This window comes from Anastrepha ludens, chromosome X (assembly GCF_028408465.1).
Source record: "Anastrepha ludens isolate Willacy chromosome X, idAnaLude1.1, whole genome shotgun sequence".
Taxonomy (NCBI): Eukaryota; Metazoa; Arthropoda; class Insecta; order Diptera; family Tephritidae; genus Anastrepha; species Anastrepha ludens.
This window is the reverse complement of record NC_071503.1, coordinates 76,888,395-76,907,433: the sequence shown is the minus strand read 5'-3', so window position 1 is coordinate 76,907,433 and position 19,039 is coordinate 76,888,395. Positions and strand designations below refer to the sequence as shown.

Sequence of the window (19,039 nt, the reverse complement as noted above, 5' to 3'; positions counted from 1 at the left end):
GGACGGTATACGGTATATACTCTTCTAGCCGGTCAATCTATAACTATTACTATAGGATTCATCTACTTTTTACTATCACAAGTGTTACTTCAGTTTTTTTTCTAAAAAAAATATTTTACTGTCACTGCCATATATATATTATATATATATATATATGTATATGTTTATGTATATGCCTTGGAAGCAAAGAAATCTCACTCGACAAACAAGTAATATTTTATGTGAAAGTATTATTTTAGACGACTAATAAGTTGAGTATCCACTTCAGCTTAAAGTCAATGGGATATACTAAAGATTATTGGATATTGTCGAATATTTACTTCTAGAAGTAAACAATATGCAGTTCGTCCAATAAATAAAATGTATTTTAAAATGCTGCATGAATGCTGGGTTCTCAAAAAGTCTATTGTAATACCATTTTTTACATTTTTCAAGGACATATATACTTCTGACATACATACACTTTCAGTTTTCACTAAATTTTTGTTGCAATGTCATACCTTATTGGCCGTTTTTCAAAAACACATGAAGCACGACTTACTTTCTTGCAGTGGTATCAAAGAGTCATTTAAACTTTTTTAGTTGTTTCAACTATGACTTGTTTCTTTTCTTTTTCATTAATGAATATTGTTTATGTTGTTGAATTAAGCTGCACAATTTTTCAGGGAATATCTTATTATTTTTTCGAATTCTTTCTTCTTTTATACTTCCTTTCTTTCTTTCTATAGGTTCAGTGCCAATGATCCCGATAACGGACCTCGGTGAGTTGAAATATTTATGGAGAAAGAGAGAAGAAAATTTAAAAAACTCCGTGTGTAAAAAATGTATTAATCTCGATTTATATATTCCCTGAATTTTTTGACCTTGGCCCAAGTCGTTCGAAATGTTAGACAAGTGTGTTTCTCATAAACCTTTTCCATCAAAATTTTTTGAAAATGGTCTTAAGTCAAGATAAGGGGATGAGAATGACGGTACTACATTCGTTGCAAAAACCATTGAAGTTTGGCATTTAAAACAATCATAGGACATTTTAATTTACTAGCTTTAAACGTGCTTAATTTAACAAACTACTTTTTATTTATAGTGAGATTCTCTCAAAGCACTTCGGGATTGAGCTGCTCAAACGTTGGGAAAGCAAAGATAAGTCTAAAATGTTGTATATTTTATCTACCTATGGTACATTAGCAACACAGTTACCTCTCGTCAGCAAGAAAATTTATTTGGCGTAACAAAATCATCGGCATGGCAAATAGTTCAACGCGTTAGTGCATGATTTAACCATGACCATACCCTTGCATACATACAATGGCCATAAGACCAAGGTGTATTAATAAACTGTCGTAAATCCTACGAAAAACGACAATTTATTTTCGAAAAGAAAACTACTTTGAAAGAAAGCAAAACCACAGTCTGGTATTACAGGCTGTTATGAATGCAGAGAAAAAGTTATTAGACATTCACTATGCTTTACAGGCTCTTTCCCCGACAGTCACGTTCTTAGAGGATCCTCTATTTTCGCAAGAGCGACACAAAATTATGAAGACTTTAACTTTTTACTTGGAAGTTCAGCATATATCAGTACATTGGTTAGTTCCTCAATTTAAAGACAATGGACACCTCACATAAGCTCAAAGAAGTTGTAAGCCGCGACATTCACATACCCGTGTTATAATAGAAAACAAATTCGGTTTGCTCAAAACGCTTTCCGGACGGTTGCTAAAGTTAACAGATCATAGAGATCTTAATGCATTTACAAACGTACCATTCAGAAATCGGAATTCACCACATTTTGAACTGGATACTGATCCGCAAGAAAACCAGAAATTAGTTATTTCAAATTGGTTAAATTTGTTTATATATTTCTTACCTGATTAGTATTTTGCTGAGTATCCATTACTTTTTAATACTGCTGTGATGTAAACTTTTGGAAACACTCAACAAATGCCTACACTCAATACTCTAAAATTATCCCCAAACTTTCAAGCTACCCCCACCATGCTTTACGGCCTTTGTTGTACGCCAGGGATTGTTGTATACTTGGGGTTTTTTACGATAAACAAAAGTCTTCCCATCGGGACCAATCATCAAACTATTATTTTCTAGAATTTTACGTCTTTATTTCTATGGGCATTGCGAAAAGCAAACCTACCTTACTTTTTTTCGACGGTAGCGGTTTTACTCTCTTGACACGCCCTTACAACTCTTACAATTTATTTTCTTCGCACAAGTCTGCTTAATGCATTCAGGCTATATTTCTCCTCATTAATTTCCAGCGTTATCCCTCGAGAAGGCTTGAAAGTATTACATTTACTTTTCTTAACGATGGTCTTGTCCTGCTGAATTGAAGTCTTTCCCGCAGCCGTCTTTTGAACCTTTTTTCTCTTAACCATATTTTTCTCTGTACTAATACATTTGACGTAGAAATTTTACGTGAACAATATCTAACATTCGGAGGCGGCGTAAAACATTTGTGGAACAACATCAAGGCGCATGCCACAAATAGAAGGAGGAGCTCGGCCAAACACCTAAAAGGCGTATAAGCGCCAATTATATATACATATGTATATACATATAACTAATTATTTTTAAAATTTTGGTTGTTTTCTACCTTTTTCATAAAGGCAATATTTGCAAATATAACAAACAAGAATTTACCTACTACTGAACTCTGCGCTATTTCGTTGACGAAGACAATAATATGCATTTCAAATAAAATGTGGCAAAAAGAAACATTAAAAAGTTAGCGGAACTTTTTATCTGATATAAAGAGAAGTGATTCACAGCATAACATTGGCATAAACACATATACGATATGTTGGCATAAAAATAATAATTCGTATAGGGAACAAACTAAATCCGCCTTTTCTCTGTCCATAGTTGTATGTGCCATAAAACACGATATTTGCGATGAAGGAAACATGGAACAATTGGACCCAGAAAATAAATTTGAATAATTTTGGTAGTACGTTGTGTCGAGGAGACGAATTATTTAACTATCTTTTCCTAAATAACTAATCTTTATATACCATTTAAAAATATAATAAATTAAAATTTTATTTTTTTAAATTAAGCCTTTCGGGTTTTCTTTTTATATTGGCTTGTTACATTATAGAAAAAAAATATTTTTAAATTCATTGCTTTCATAAAAAATAAAAATTTTAAAATACTACACTTCTTTCAATGAAAAAACTTACCATTCCATTTTCATTTATCTAATACAAGTATACCTTATTTACTTAAATAACTACCGCTTTGACTTTAAATTCATTTTTTCCTTTATCATTTCTTTAACTCTCCATTGAACGTTTTTTTCGTAGCATTAAAACAAAACATTAATTATGAATAATACAGTGCAAAAAAAAAAAAAATAGTTAATCAATTTCGCTTTCCTCTTGCTCTCTTTATTGGGTTTTTGATGTGCGTCTATTTGTGGTGTGCGTCGTGATGTTTTATCGTCAGTTTTATGGGATGGAAGTCACGCACCAACCATTCGGCTACGGCGGCCGCCTGCAACATGTAAATATTATAATAGGGGGTTGGCGAGCTCAGTCGCACATTTTATTTAAAATTGATAATAATTTGAAAATATAGAAACTAAAGGAAATGAAATTACTGTAAAGAATACATTTAGCAAAAGGAAATGTAGAAATATTGCAAAGTTGTTCGGAGAACGTGTTCCTCTGTTCAACGCGTAGTATAAAATTTCAAGAATACCCGGATTTTAACATCTAAGCCTCAGGTCTGGGCGTCCAATAACAATATCGGTCCGAGAAGTGCGCGGCATAATTAATATGGCAAAGGATAACCCTCGAATTACATCATTAAAAATTCTGGAAAGCGTAAACTAAACATTTAAAAAAAGTATTTGTTCGCAAACTTCTAGAACAGTTTTACATGAACCTGAATACTATAGTATCCATAGTAGTAGTATAGTGGTAGGGGTAGTGTCGCTCTAAGAAAGCCGTTTATTTCACTTATGAACCGACGGGAGCGCATTGAGTTCGCTAATTACATAGATAAATATGCCTCGAGAATTTTGGAAACAAGTATTTTTTTCACACGAAAGCCAATTTTGTATTTATGGGATAAGAGGTCGTCAAATTGTTTGGCGCAAATCAGGAATTGGTAACAAAATCTTGTTGGTGATAGCGGAGTTATGGTGTGGGATTGCATAGCAGCAAGTGATGAAGTATATGAACATTTTAAAAAGAAATTTGAAAAAGAGTGCCTGAAATCTTGGCTTATCAAGGACATTTTATTTACAACCAGATAATAACATGAAACACACAGATCATTAAGCTTTGGCTCTAGTATCACGCTTCAAAACAGTTCAAAACACCAACAGCAGCCGGATCTTAATCCAATTAAGTACGAGGGGTGCCTTTTATATTTCGGGATTAGAGAACAAAAACACATTTTAATCATCGAAAATCTCTTTATTGTTTTTCAAAATATTCTCCATGAAGATCTATACACTTTTGCATGCGTTTGAACCACTTGTCGAAGCACTTTTGCCACTCTGAATGAGGTACCTCCAAAACATGCATTCTGAATGCCGCAACCGCTTCTTCAGGTGTCAAAAAACGTTGACCTCTCAGTTTGTTTTTTACATACGGGAATAAAAATAAGTCATTCGGTGCCAAGTCAGGACTATACGGCGGATGACCCATTAATTCGATGTTTTGGGTGCTCAAAAATGCAGTTGTTTGAGCCGATGTGTGAGAGCTCGCATTGTCCTGGTGAAGAGTGATCCGTCTTTGGCGATTGGTTTTCCTAATTTCTTGGAAGACAACTGGCAAACAAATGGTTGTGTACCACTCAGAATTTACTGTTCTGCGTTGTTCTAGTGGTACGGTTGCGACAAGTCCAGTTTTTCCGAAAAAACAGGCGACCATTTGCTTGGAAGTGCTTCGTGCGCGAACAACTTTTGTTGGATTTGGCTCATCTTGAAACACCCATATAGTCGACTGCTGTTTACTGTCGGGCTCATACGCGTAAATCCATGATTCATCACATGTCACGATGTCATAGACGTGTTTCGAAGCCCCGCGAACGTATTTTTTGAGCATTTCTTTCGACCAATCGACACGAGCCTTTTTTTGAGAGATTGACAAATTGTGTGGGATCCAACGCGAACAAATTTTTTTGACAGTCAAATGTTTATGCAATATTGAATGTATGCTGGTCCCACGAATGCCTAAGATTGTTTCAATCTCACGATAGGTCACATGACGATCTTGCAATATCAGTTCGCGCTCAGCATCAATGGTTTTCGGAACAACAACTAAATTCATTGCTAAATAGAATGAGTGAAGTCTTAAAACATTTTGGCTTACCCACAAAGCATTAATTTTAGTTTTATATATTATTTATAAAGCTGTTTCCATATGTTTTAAAACTCTACGCAGACTTTCTGGTCGCTATATTTACATGTTGCTGCAAATGCGAAGTGAAGAATTTTTTTTTTTTTAAGAAATAATTAATTAAAATATGTTTTGAAGTGTACGTTTTTATTGTGATTTTAATCGACTTAAAAGTATGTTTAAGATGAACGCAGATTTTAGGGACGATGGGTAGTTGCATATAATGGGTTAAGGAAATATGGAGCACATATGTGTAGGACGTGTGTTCAGTGTTTCGTACAAGGTTTTATATTTAGTTCTTGTATTAACATTAATACAGGATTTCTGGTTTCGTAAGAGCGCGAGGAACCGCGTTAGTTTAATTATTGGTGCGGATTATTTATTTCATGGCCAAAACTCGTGTACAACTGCTCGTCGTAGATTTTATTCACGTTACAATATTCAACGTTTACGTGATACTTGGGGTATATCCAGGCAACAAGTTCGGTGGCCAACAGCCCATAGCCGGTTCCCAGCCAGACATCGGGAGCAAATGGGAATATAGAAATCGTGATTTCGTACGGAAGTGTTAAAGTGTAAACAAGCAAAATCGTCGAGGGCAAGCAGTTTTTATGGACGTGGACTCAAATCGGCGCCTGCTGAACAATTATTTTCTCACAATATTGAGAGAACATCCTTTCTCATGTGAACATAGGTAGGTGGGGTGGTTGTCATAAAGACACACTTAGACCTTTCGCAGGTCCATTGTGATACCACTGGAGCTTATTCTTACTCTACGTGTTCCTTTTCAAACCATCCCGTAGCTTTAATAAACGAACAGAGCTTCGTTAGTTTTAGATGGCCTATGCCCGCTACATCGGTTAGAAATGCTGTATCAAGAGTGCGCAGCCTTCTCATAGCAAGGCTTTCACCCTCACATAAAAGGTGTCTGACTGTTTCCTTTTCTGCTGTATTAAGATAGCTTCTACAGAAATCGAAGTACGGGAGTCCTAACCTTCTAGCGTGGCTGCCTATTAAACAATGACCAGTTAATACACCTATCATTTTTCTTATAGCTTCTCTGTTAAATCTTAGCAAGATCTTCGATCGATCGCTGTTTCAGCTCGGCCATGTTTTTCTACTTTGTTCGCATGTTGTGAGGTTTTTTCAGCTTGTATTTACCTTTTTGATGGTTTCCCTGTCTATATGCAATTTACAAGTGGCTATGGGCATGGGTATCAGCGCCTTATCCGGTTCGAGATCGAGCGTTGTACCGGTTCGTGCAAGTTCATCCGCCTTACAGTTTCCTGCAATATTCCTCTGGCTGGCACCCAGATAAGGTGCACCTTGTAGCACTTAGATACGTAATTTAGTAGTTTAAAACATTCTAGAACTGTTTTTGACGAGTGCCTTTTTGATTCAAGTGCTTTTATTGCCGCTTGACTGTCCGAGTAAATAAAGACTTCATTTGTGGATAATACTCTCGCTTTTATTTCTGTAAGTCCCTCTTTTATGGCAGTGACTTCTGCCTGAAATACACTGCTATGGTCAGGTAAGCGAAATGATTGGCATACTCCGAGTTTATCAGAGTAGACCCCTCCACCTACTTTGTTGTCCAGTTTTGAGCCATCTGTGTAGATGTGTAAATCATTTTTCTTAACAATAAGCCCGTTATCACATTCCTCTTTGGAAGGAAATACTGTGACAAAGGATTTATTTAAATTGATGTCCTTGGTCTTACAGAAATCCTTTGTTCCGGGAATGCAGGGGAATTGTTCTAAAATTGAAGAGTGTCCTCTTTGGTTCGTTCTGAGTAGGCCGATTTCTCTTGTTGTTGTTGTTAAGGTGGTTGAATGTTTCTGAGCTGAAATGCTCCTAATTAGTGACCAGCACCTTTTACTACCACTATCTCGTATGATGTGTTTTTTTTTTTTTTTGTTTCCAAGTCAGATCCATTTAGTGAGGTCCAGGTATAGCAGCAAATCCTTTATCTCGATGTCTGAGATCTCCTTAATTTGCTGTAAGAAAGGCTTGCCGAAGGATCGAAGTCGCGCCCTGGCTAGTCCCGGACATTCACATAAATAGTGGAAAAGAGTTTCCTTCGCTCCTTCCGCTTGACAGCTTCTGCAGATAGGATTGAAGGGTAGGTTGAGTCTAGCTGCATGATCACCTACTTTCCAGTGGCCTGTAAGGGTTGCAGTGTGGCGTGAGATGTTTGGCCGAGAACATCCTAACAGGTCATTCGTCCTTTGGATTTTGTATGGTGGCCATGTGTTTTTTGTTGTAATACATGTAGGTATTTGCTTCCATCTTCTTTCCGCTAAAGCATGATAGTGTGAAGCAATGGATGCTTTTAGTGTGTCCAGTGGGGTGGAGACTGCCACCGCCTCTGCTCTGTATAGTGTCGAACCCTTTCTTGCTAGCTCATCCGCTATCTCTTTGCCCCGTATGTTCCTATGGCGGGAACCCATATCAGGGTAATTTCAAGCCAATGGCTGAGCAGTTTTAGCTCCTCTCTACACTGTAGGACCAGTTTGGATGAAATGTAGTTGGAGTCTAAGGCCTTAATAGCTGCTTGACTCCCACACCGCAGTTCATCTTAGAACCATCGGTATAAATTTCAATATCGTGTCTTCTAATCACCTCTCCTTTGCTCCTGTCGGTTCTCGGTGGAAAACGTACCGTAAAGCCTTTCTTGAAGTTGAGGTCGGGGACTGTGTAGTCTGATCCGTTTTTGAGCAGCGAGGGTCCCTGTAGGAGGATCTTACTGTGACCGTATGACCTTGTTGTCCAGGTTTCTATGTCTATGAGTCTCACCGCGCTACAAGTAGCTACTGTTTTAACGTGTAAATCTAATGGCAATAGATGTGTTAGTACATTGAGCGCTTCAGTAGGACTGGTGCTAAGCGCTCCTGTAGTTAGGATACACGCTGTTCTTTGTATCTTGTTCAGCTTAGTTTTGTTGTATTTCTTTTCTGTTGCAGGCCTCCAATCTAGTGCCGCATATGTTAGTATTGGCTTTACAATGGCTGTGAAGGACCAGTTGGATAGTTTCCGATTTCTCTTAGTCTGAGAGTTGCTTTGGCAGCTGTTTGCTTACCGAATTGCTCTATTGGTAAATATAATATTAAGCATAATATTTAGTGCATCTGAGGGTGTGGTTCTAAGGGCCCCGCAGATGCAAAGACTGACCATTCTTTGTACGTGTACCATGGTTCTTTTAATGTACAATTTATATAAAGCTGGCCACCATACTAATATGCCGTATGTTAGGATTGGTCTGACAATTGCTGTGTAAAGCCAATATACGATAGATGGGGAAAGACCCTAACTTAGTCCTATCAGCTGTTTACAAGAGTATAGTGCTATTGTCGGCTTTTTTACTCTATCTTCGACATTTGCCTTCCAAGTTAGTTTTCTGTCTAGTATTAAACCTAAGTAGCGGGCCTCAACACTAAATGACAGTGTCGTTGCACCTAGAGTCGGGGGAGCTATATTTTGAATTTTGTGTTTCCTGGTAAATAGGATGAGCTCAGTTTTATTGGGGTTGACGCTTAGCCCATTTGCTTTTGACCAGTTTTCAACCATGTTTAGTAAATCTTGCATGACTTCTCTAAGTGTATTGGGAAATTTCCCTCTTACTACCATTGCAACATCGTCCGCATATGGTACGACGTGTTGTCCTCTCTCCTCTAGGCTCTTTAGTAAGGAGTTTAATGCCAGCACCCATAGGAGAGGGGACAGCACACCGCCTTGAGGTGTTCCTCTGCTAACTTTTATCTTGATATCTGAGGCCCCTAGGGTTGCGATCACAAATCTGCTCAAGAGCATGTTTTTGATGAACTCAACCAGAGCGCCAGAGATCCCGAAATCCGTCAATGCCTTTATTATGGTATCCGGTAGGATGTTGTTGAACGGGCCCTCGATATCAAGAAAGGCTACCAGTGTGAATTCTTTATTATAAATTGACTTCTCCATTTCTGTAACAAGTGAGTTAAGTGCTGTTTCAGTAGATTTCCCTTTACAGTACGCATGTTGTGAGATACTAAGCTTATTAGGGCTGATATTAGCCTTAATTTGCTCTTCTAAAATTCTTTCTAATGTTTTTAGCAAAAAGGAGGATAGGCTGATTGGCCTGAAATCCTTGGGTGCTGCGTGGGAACTTTTTCCCGCTTTAGGAATAAAGACAATTTTACCTCTTTCCATACTGATGGGACACTTTTAAGTTTCAGAGCAGCCTTGAATATAGCCGTTAACCACTCCATGACGTAATTGAGTGAATGTTGTATTTGGGCCGAGAATAATCCATCTGGACCCGGAGATTTAAATGGTTTAAAAGTGTCCACTGCCCAGGTTATCCTGGATTCAGTGATTATTTCTTCAATGTCAGAGTTAGGTCTTTCTGTACTATTGTTGATTAATACGTTAGATGATTCGTTGCTGGGAAAGTGTGTGTCCACTCGTCACTCGAAATAGTCAAACTCTTATCCGGTTTTTGGAGGTATCCGGAGGAATAGTGTTTTTTTGAAAGGATTTTACGCAGTCTGAAAGCCTCTGTGGTTCCCTCCATTTCTCCACAGAACGTTCTCCAACCAGACCTTTTCGCTTTCTTCACTTCTTTTTTATAAATTTTTAGCTTACTATAATAGCAGTCTCAGTCTTTACTCTCTCGTGTCGCTTTCGCTCTATTAAACTGTCTTCTGCTGTCGTTTCTTAATATAGTCAGGTCTTCTGACCACCAGGGCGGCTTTTTCTTCCCCTAAACCCTGTGAACATAACACACACATGGTTTCACACACGGCCGGAGAGATCATAGCGATACTTCCTGATTTCTTCCCTAACAAGCTGATAAGCCGAAATAAGCTGAAATATCCTGGCCTCCCAGGTCGCTGATCTTACCCCTGGACATTTTCTGTGGGGGTATCTCAAAAGTAAAGGCCATATTTCAAAGGTATCCGACGTGACAGTCAACATTTAAAAGAAATAGTAAAAAAACCCACTTGTATTCGTAATAGTTATTGAAATAAATTATTATCATTAGGGACTCTTTTTGAACAGAAATGGAGAAGTCAATTTATAATAAAGAATTCACACTGGTAGCCTTTATTGAATTCCTATTTCTGCCACCGGATACTCTGTACATATTTATATTAACGGGTAAATGTTATATACATATTTCCGTATTGTGTCCTTTGGTTTGGGTTGTTGTGGCGCGTTACTTGCTGCTTGGTTTGGTTTTTTTGCTTGTTGGTTTTTATAAACTGAAATACTTATAGTGAAGTTGGTGCGTTATTCAGTACTACATTTCCCTTCTTTCGCCTTACAGAATTAATGTGGACGATACAGGGATATGTTGATTTGAAATAAACGGCCCACCACGGCCAACTTGTATTATCTGCTAATAACAATATGATACCAGGTTATAAAATATTTGGCGTGACAATTCAGTAACTTTTTAATATGCTGAGTTGTTCTTAGGGTCCAGTTTATAACTTTTGATACGGTTAAAATCCATCTTAGTGGCGTGTACTGGGCGACAGCTGATGAGACATGTGTCGGCTGCGAGTTCTATCATTACTCTGCTTGTGGTGGTAAAGAGTGGGTCAGCAAGAATTACGTGATCGAAACGCTTTTGAATCTCATCACTTGTTTCTCACTTAAGGGGCCGTGATAGCAAATCTTTCGTTATTTCAAATCGCTAATCGTATAATCGTCTGCTAGTGACACGATTTCGAGATTACAGGTACGATGTGCGTTGAAATAAGTAATCCACATGATTGTAGTGGTTATAAAGGTCTGCTTGGCCAGTGATGAGGGTGGTCCGATAAGTGTGGTAAATGGACATGTTTCTGTTCTCTCTTTGTTTCCACGACATGAGGGTTACTTCGACGAGTGGTGTTGATTGTAAATCCGTAGGACGTTGATTCAAATCAGGCTTGAAGGACCAAAATGTCGGAAATGTCGACGATAAGTCGATTCCGAATACAGGAAAAATATAATATATGTAGGCTTATTTCTAATCGCTATAAATTTATTTCGGCTGACAACCTAGTCTTGTCTTGGGAGCTGAAACTAAACCCCGAATTAGAAACGGAAAACTATGACGACGACCCGCATCTCGAAAAAGGACTATGATGATTTAAAATTATTTTCTTTGCCGACTCAGTTGAACTTTACAAAGCGAGTATCCTGGCAGTGCAAGAAGTTAGATGGAAAGGAACTGGAATTATACACAATCCAAAATATGATGTTGACGTGATAACGTCTTATAATTCGATTTAGCCGGCTGCACGCACGAAAAAATGTGTCGTTACCTTGCTCATTAGTGTTACCTTGCTCATTTGTCGTTACCTTGCTCATTTGTCGTTACCTTACTCATTTGTAGTTACCTTGCACATTGCCGTTGCCTTGCTCATTTGTCGTTACCTTGCTCATTGCATTGAATGAACTGCAAGCGAAAGCGCGGAACGAACAAAGCAAACGAACGGCAACGTTCGACATCTTGCTCTCTCCTACTTAAGTGAGCGTATATATGTATGTATATGCGCATATGTACCTATATAAATTCACGTATTTGTATTTGCATATGCCTTCTTATTGATTATTATTAATTTGATTCACTTGAAGAATTTAAAATAAAACCAAGTTTGTTAATAATACCTGTTATTTTAATGTTATTATTATTAATTTTTTTATTATAATATATATGAAGGAAAAAATGTATGGTAATATTTACCACATACCTTATAAGATATGTTGTATAGTAATATATGTATATAAACATGCATATGCATATACAATTTCGCGCAATTTTCAAAAAGAACAAATCTATGTGTAAAGATGCATACAAGTCATATGGACATATCAAATATACGAATCTATTCCGTGTGCAAGCAAATGTTAATATAGCTAATGTGCTTGAACTGCAAGCGAGAGCGCGGAACGAACGACAAAGAGCACAATCGGCCCCCGCGTTCGGCAATGTTCGACATCTGGCTCTGTCCTACTTGAGTGAGCATATATATTTATGTATATGTGCATTTGTATATAAATTCACATACCTGTATTTGCATATGCCTTCTTCCTGTGTGCATGGTAATGAACCATTTCTCTGTTGAGAATAGGACGATGATAGAAAAAGTAGGAAATGAAAGGGAGTGTTTCAAGTGTAAAGTGTCTTGAAAAAGGCAAATCGATGATGGTGCCTCTTAGTGTTGTTGACTTATTAACGTCTGATGCACAATCGAAATTGAAGATATCTTTCATGAATTTGATAAATGTTTCTTCATTTTTCACGTTTGTGTAAATGTAACTTGACCTATTCCATTGCAATTCTATTTACCTCCTCCTCTATATCCATACAAAATATCTGTCAAACAAATAAAATTAAAATTTTGTTTTGAAAATTGCAACCATTCCATCAATATTTTTAATATATATGACGTTGTCACGTTAAACTATCGTCAGTAAACCGACTTTACAGACAACCTCTTTTTTTACTACAGCTGCAATCCAAAGCATTATATCCTTGGAACTGGTTTTCTTGTCTTTGACAAAACCCGACAAAATGTAACAGATTTTCAACCTATCAATGAAAAACTATGCTCCATCCGAATAAGGTCTAAATTTTATAACATAAGCATAATAAGTGGCCACTTCCCAACCGAAGAGAAATCAGATGAGGGAAAAGAAACTTTTTATGACACGCTAGATCGCATATATGAGGAGTGACTTAGCACGACATGAAAATCATTATTGGTGATATGAAGGGTAGAGAAGAAATATATAGGAAGCATATCGGCATTCGTCTCAATAATTTTTCTGCAACAGAAAACATGGTCATTGGCAGTACAATGTTTGAGAGACGAAACATACACAAAATTACATGTGTTTCTCCAGATGGCAAATAAATGAACCAAATCGACAATGTACTAGTTAATTCAAGATATAAATCCAGCGTCCTCCAGGTGAGAAGTTTACGCGACGCGAACGTAGACTCTGGCCATTTTTACTTTCCACTCGAATAGGCGCAAGGATAATAAACACGAAGAAAAACTTGACAAACATATCTCATAGAACTAATTTGGAAACCCCAGATTATCCTGACATAGAAAAAAATTTTAAGAAATAGCTTGACGAAAGTCTATACCAAGTGAGCTGCTCTGAAGACGTAGATTAAGTTTGGAGAAGTATATGCGAAAACATAAAGGTTGCAGCTATAAAAGTGTTGGGAAAATCCGAGAACAAACGAAAAACTTTCTGGTTCGACGAAGACTGCAATGATAAACCGCAAAACGCAGCAATCTACAGAAATGTATGAAAATTTAAGACGCGATTAGAAGATATTGTATAGGAAAAAAAGAAAATTTTTAATAAGGAAAAGTTTGAACAACAAGAAGCAGACTTCAACTGCCATCATTTATCAAGATTTTTTAAAGGCGTGAACGAAGAAAGATGCGAGTACAACCCAAGGACATACTACTGTAAAAATGAATATGGTTTACTCTTAACGGAAAAAAACCTAATCCTCGAATGGTTGGCAACATATTCTGATAAACTTCTTAACAGAAACAGTACAGGTATTGAACCCGAATACCCACAGTTAAAGTCTTCAGCAATGGTGGAAGAAGTTACCTTCCAAGAGTTCATGGCGGCAATTAAATCCCGAAAAAACAACAAGTCCTGTGCTTTTGACGAACAAAGCCCATTAAACACAAGAGTATGTAATGAATACCTCCTTACCATATATCAGTTGGTTTGCAAAATCTGGAATGAAGAACGTATGCCAAAGATGTGTGAAATTAAAATAATTTGCCCTCTACATAAAAAAAGAGACATGTGGATTTGTGAAAATTACCGTCCCATAACTCTTTTGAACATCATCTACAAAATATTTTCAAATATTCTAAACGCTAGACTTAAACCGCATGCTAAACGCATTATTGGTAGCTACCAGGCTGGATTCAAGAGGGAAGAGCAACGATTGACCAAATTTTCGTACTAAGACAGATTTTAGAAATGGCTGGGCAAGGGGATTGGCTCTCATGTCTCCTCTTCAATATTGCCATTGAAAAGGTTATCAGGGACTCTGCCGTAAACACAAAGAGCACTATTTTCTTTAAATCGGTTCAATTGCTGGCTTGCTTTAGTATTCAGTATAGTCTTCCTGAACATCAGTACGCTTGTGCCAACGAGAATTCCATTTTTGGAGTGACAATCTGGAAGGGCTATAAATTACGCTTCCACTGCTGTTATGACCTAATCATTTGATGAAAAACGCTTTTCACGCATGCTTGTTTTTTGGTCTGGAAACATGCGACCGAACCACACCACTTTTTAGCCTATTGTTTCAATTTTTGCCTTCCGAAATAACTGTGAATTTTTTTGAGAAAGTCGCATTCGAAAGTGTTTTTGTTCAATTGTTAGAGAATGCGGCATCCATTGTGCACACAGCTTTCTGAAAAAAATCCGTATTCACTTTCAACATTCGTTCATAAATTTCCTTTCCTTTTAACGAAGAATGAATTGACACATTGAAATTAAACTTCGCATACATTAATTTAAAGAGAGTGTACCAATATAGCAAACAAATTTAGGGTAGTAGAAACGCCCTCTCTTATCTAACCCAAAACTTATTAAACATTTTAGTAGTGTGGATATGTGTTTGATGTGTGTTGTTTCGTACAATGTTTCGTTATGGGTTACTGTGTTGGCATAAGTACATGTTTATATTAACCGTTTCAATGCTATATAGCTCATGGGCTGAAAAGTCCCAGACCTAGCAAATAAGCCCCTTTTTTTTGTTCAAAATTTGCTTTATTCCTCTACCTGATTTCCATAAAAAAAAACGCAATGATTCCAGCGCCGTTCTAACATTTCAATACCACTTCTGTAGAACGATTTATTTTTTGCCTCAAAATAGGCATCAGTTTCAGCGATAACCTCTTCATTCGAATGCAATTTTTTACCGGCGAAGATTTTTTAGGTCTGCGAACAACCAGTAGTTGCTGGTAGCCAAATGTATACGGTGGATGTGGGAGCAATTCGAAGTTCAATTAATGTAGTTTGCCATTGTGTTGATTGACTTGAGACGATCTTATTTTTGGCCAACAACGTTCTTTTGATATCTTTACGATGCCAGCTAACTCACGCAACTTAAGTTATCGATCATTCAAAACGATTTTGTAGGCTTGTTTGATGTTGTCTGGTGTTACCGTCTCATTTGAACGTCCACTGCGTTGTGCATCATTGGTGTCTCCACAACCACGTTTGATGTCAGCAAACCATCGTTTTATTGTTGTTTCTGATGGAGCGGAGCATAATAACTCATGAACTAATGAATATAATATCATGAAATTTTAAAAGCTGTCTTTTTAAGGTTAGTATTAATTGAAAAAGGAGGTGAATGCAATTTAATGCCGGGACTTTTCAGCCCATGTTTTATTTTTATATTATAAAGGGTGATTTTTTAGCTATTATCTTTTTAAACAGTTGGTTTAAACCGCTGACGCACGTTTCGTGTTTTGTTTCACTGTCAAAGTTTGGTCTAATTTTTTACCCAGAATCGTCTTACAAACGAACAACCCTTGCAAATCATTGAATTTTATTACAAAAATGCGTGTTTTGTTAAGAAAGTTTATCGCGCGCTTCTTCCATTTTATGGTCAGTTTAATCGACCCACTGAAGCGGCTGTTCGAGCTATTGGGACTAAATTTAGAACTACATTTACAATAATGGACATCAAACCATCAACACGCTTACGTAGAGTGCGAACTCAAGAAAATATCGCAGCTGTATCGGCCAATGTTAATGATGACCATAGATTATCGATTCGTCGCCGTTCGCAGCAATTGGGCCTCTGTTACTCAACAACGTAGAAAATTTTGCGAACGGATTTAGGTGTGAAACCTTTCAAAATACAGCTGGTGCAAGAATTGAAGCCGAACGACCTACCGCAATGCAAGAGCTACCAGTGTATCCAGAAAAGGTCACAGTTTGGTGCGGTTTATGGGCTGGAGGTATCATTGGACCGTACTTCTTCAAAGATGCTGCGAATCGTAACGTAACTGTGAATGGTGAGCGCTACCGTGAAATGATATTCAACTTTTTTTTGCTCAAAATGCAAGAGCTTGACTTGCATGACATGTGGTTTCAGCAAGACGGTGACACATGCCACACAGCACGCGTAACAATGGACTTGTTGAGAGGCGAGATCGGTGAACATTTTATTTCACGTTGGGGACCTGTCAATTGGCCACCCAGATCGTGCGATATAACGCCTTTAGATTATTTTTTGTGGGGCTATGTTAAAGCTCATGTCTATTCAGATAAGCCTGCTTCAATTAACGCATTGGAAAACAACATTAAAGCATTTATATGTGAGATACCGGCCGAAACATTGGAAAGAGTATGCCAAAATTGGACTAAGCGGATGGACCATTTGAAGCGCAGTTGCGGTCAACATTTGCATTAAATAATTATAATCTTCAAACATTAAATTATATGGACTGTGCTATCGATTTAAATAAAAATTTCATGAATTTTTCTGTTTGGTTTGTTGTAGGGAGTTCCTTAGTATTTGCCTGCAAGCTGACTTAGTAGTTTTTTTAAACTGAATAACTTGCAATGAAGTTCGTTCGAATATAAATTCCTATATTGTCTTTCTTTTGTTTTTCAGAATTTAATAGAGCAATGCAGAGCTGTTTTTATTTTAAATAAACAAATAATATATCAAGGCAGAGACGAGGTGTAAATGTTTAAGATATTTTCGTTATTCAATATCCGTACGGTTCTCAGTTATTCGCAGTACAGAATTTGTAGATACATCACTTCGTAATAAAGAATTTTATGAGGTAGAATTTTATTATACTGGGTTTTATCAGCCAGAATTTGGAATACAGAATATTGTACCGTAGAAATTTGGTACCAAACTTGTATATCAAGCGTATAACATATACTGAATATATTAAAAAAAAACAAATTTTAACCAAATAGCATTTGCAATGCTATAAAATAATTTTTGAATATATTGCTTTACATTACAGGTTAACGCATCCCAACATCGTACAACTCTTGGAGACATTTGAAGACAAATCGAAAGTTTATTTGGTAATGGAATTGTAAGTAATAAATCTTTAAGCATAATATATTCTGGGTATATTTTGATTTCCAAAGCTTTCATCAGTATTTTTTTCTATAAAGATCAATTTCACACCAATTAAAAACTCGAGGGCCCAACGGAGGACAATTATTTCTCCACTGGGTCTTGGGCCGGATCCAGCCTACCGTCAAAATCTATTACTACAGTATCATTCCCCTAAAAATGTTGGAAGGAGTTTTAATCTGTTAGAATAACTAATTGAGCTTAAGGGTTTTTTCACTTGATATTTCCAACGCAGAATAGAGTTCGTATTTCCGGTGTACTACTAGGCCGCCGTAGCCGAATGGGTTGGTGCGTGATTACCATTCGGAATTCACAGAGAGGTCGTTGGTTCGAATCTCGGTGAAAGCAAAATTAATACAAACATTTTTCTAATAGCGGTCGCCCCTCGGCAGGCAATGGCAAACCTCCGAGTGTATTTCTGCCATGAAAAAGCTCCTCATAAAAATATCTGCCGTTCGGAGTCGGCTTGAAACTGTAGGTCCCTCCATTTGTGGAACAACATCAAGACGCACACCACAAATAGGAGGAGGAGCTCGGCCAAACACCTAACAGAAGTGTACGCGCCAATTATTTATTTGTTTATTACTAGCGAATCGAGTACATGTCGCAATTAAATCCATTTGGGTGGCATGACCTAATTTGCTCAACTCAACACTCCAGGTGACGTTTCTACAACACTCATACAGTTAAAGCATTATGTGCATGGCTTCTCAGTAAATGTGTTATTACTTGATCATAACGTATTTTTCTGATTGTTTTCGCGTACAATAAATCAAAGTTTGGTATTTATCGTTGTTCGCGCCCCTCTTTATAATTCATCGTCGCCGCCCCTGTACTTCCAATTGTCGGTACAGCTATCAAATTTACATTCACACTCTCTCATCACTGCAGTTGTTGTTGTCGCCGCTAACGTCGCTATTGTCTTCGCTGGAACTCCCGTTTACTTACTTCCACTATCTTCGCACCTTTCTTTTCTTTCGTTTTTGCCAAATAAATTATAGCATTAGCATAAGTTTTTCGAACTATTTTCGCTCATTGAATTTTTTTCCTGCTATTTCAGAAAATCATACGATATGTGACCTTCATATTGTAACAGGTGAAATAGCAGGCCCTTTCCAATATACCATAAGCGTCTTCGCATATGCATATATTTAATTTAGTAATAAGAATCATTCTATTGTCAGAGCTCAATAAATAAACGTCGTGAAAAATGTAAGCGCTTGATTTTTTTTATATTTAAAATCGTGAAAAAGGCTTCACGATTCACCACGGTCCTTCGAGCCGGATCTAAACGATTAGATTTCGGCCTTTAGTAATTTTAAAACTTTTCAACGTATTTTACTTCCAATAAAATTTCTATAATGGATCCTGAAAATATTCCAGTGGATGAAGGCGCCACCGCAGCACCGGCCAATGTGAGTGAACCACAACGAGAAGCATCGAGTAAAAATTCATCAGCGTGAAAATCTCTTAACACGCTTGCGTTCGTTGCACGTTGGCGTTATCGAAAGCGACAGTTTTTCGTTGCGTCAAC

General features: G+C 37.3%; 1 protein-coding gene across 9 annotated transcripts in view; it reads left to right on the top strand.

The window, feature by feature from the left end:
• LOC128869629 (calcium/calmodulin-dependent protein kinase type 1-like) overlaps positions 1-19,039 on the top strand; it is a 361,072-nt gene that overhangs the window by 209,599 nt on the left and 132,434 nt on the right. For 8 of the 9 annotated variants that reach the window (XR_008455349.1, XR_008455348.1, XM_054112200.1 and 5 more), the window contains exons 4-5: positions 729-761; positions 17,387-17,461. Coding sequence is in view for 7 of the 9 variants with exons in the window: in XM_054112200.1 (XP_053968175.1) it covers positions 729-761; positions 17,387-17,461 (108 nt within the window). In the remaining 2 variants the exon portion in view is untranslated. The remainder of the gene's footprint in view (positions 1-728; positions 762-17,386; positions 17,462-19,039) is intronic. The other variant, XM_054112199.1, reaches the window with a different exon arrangement.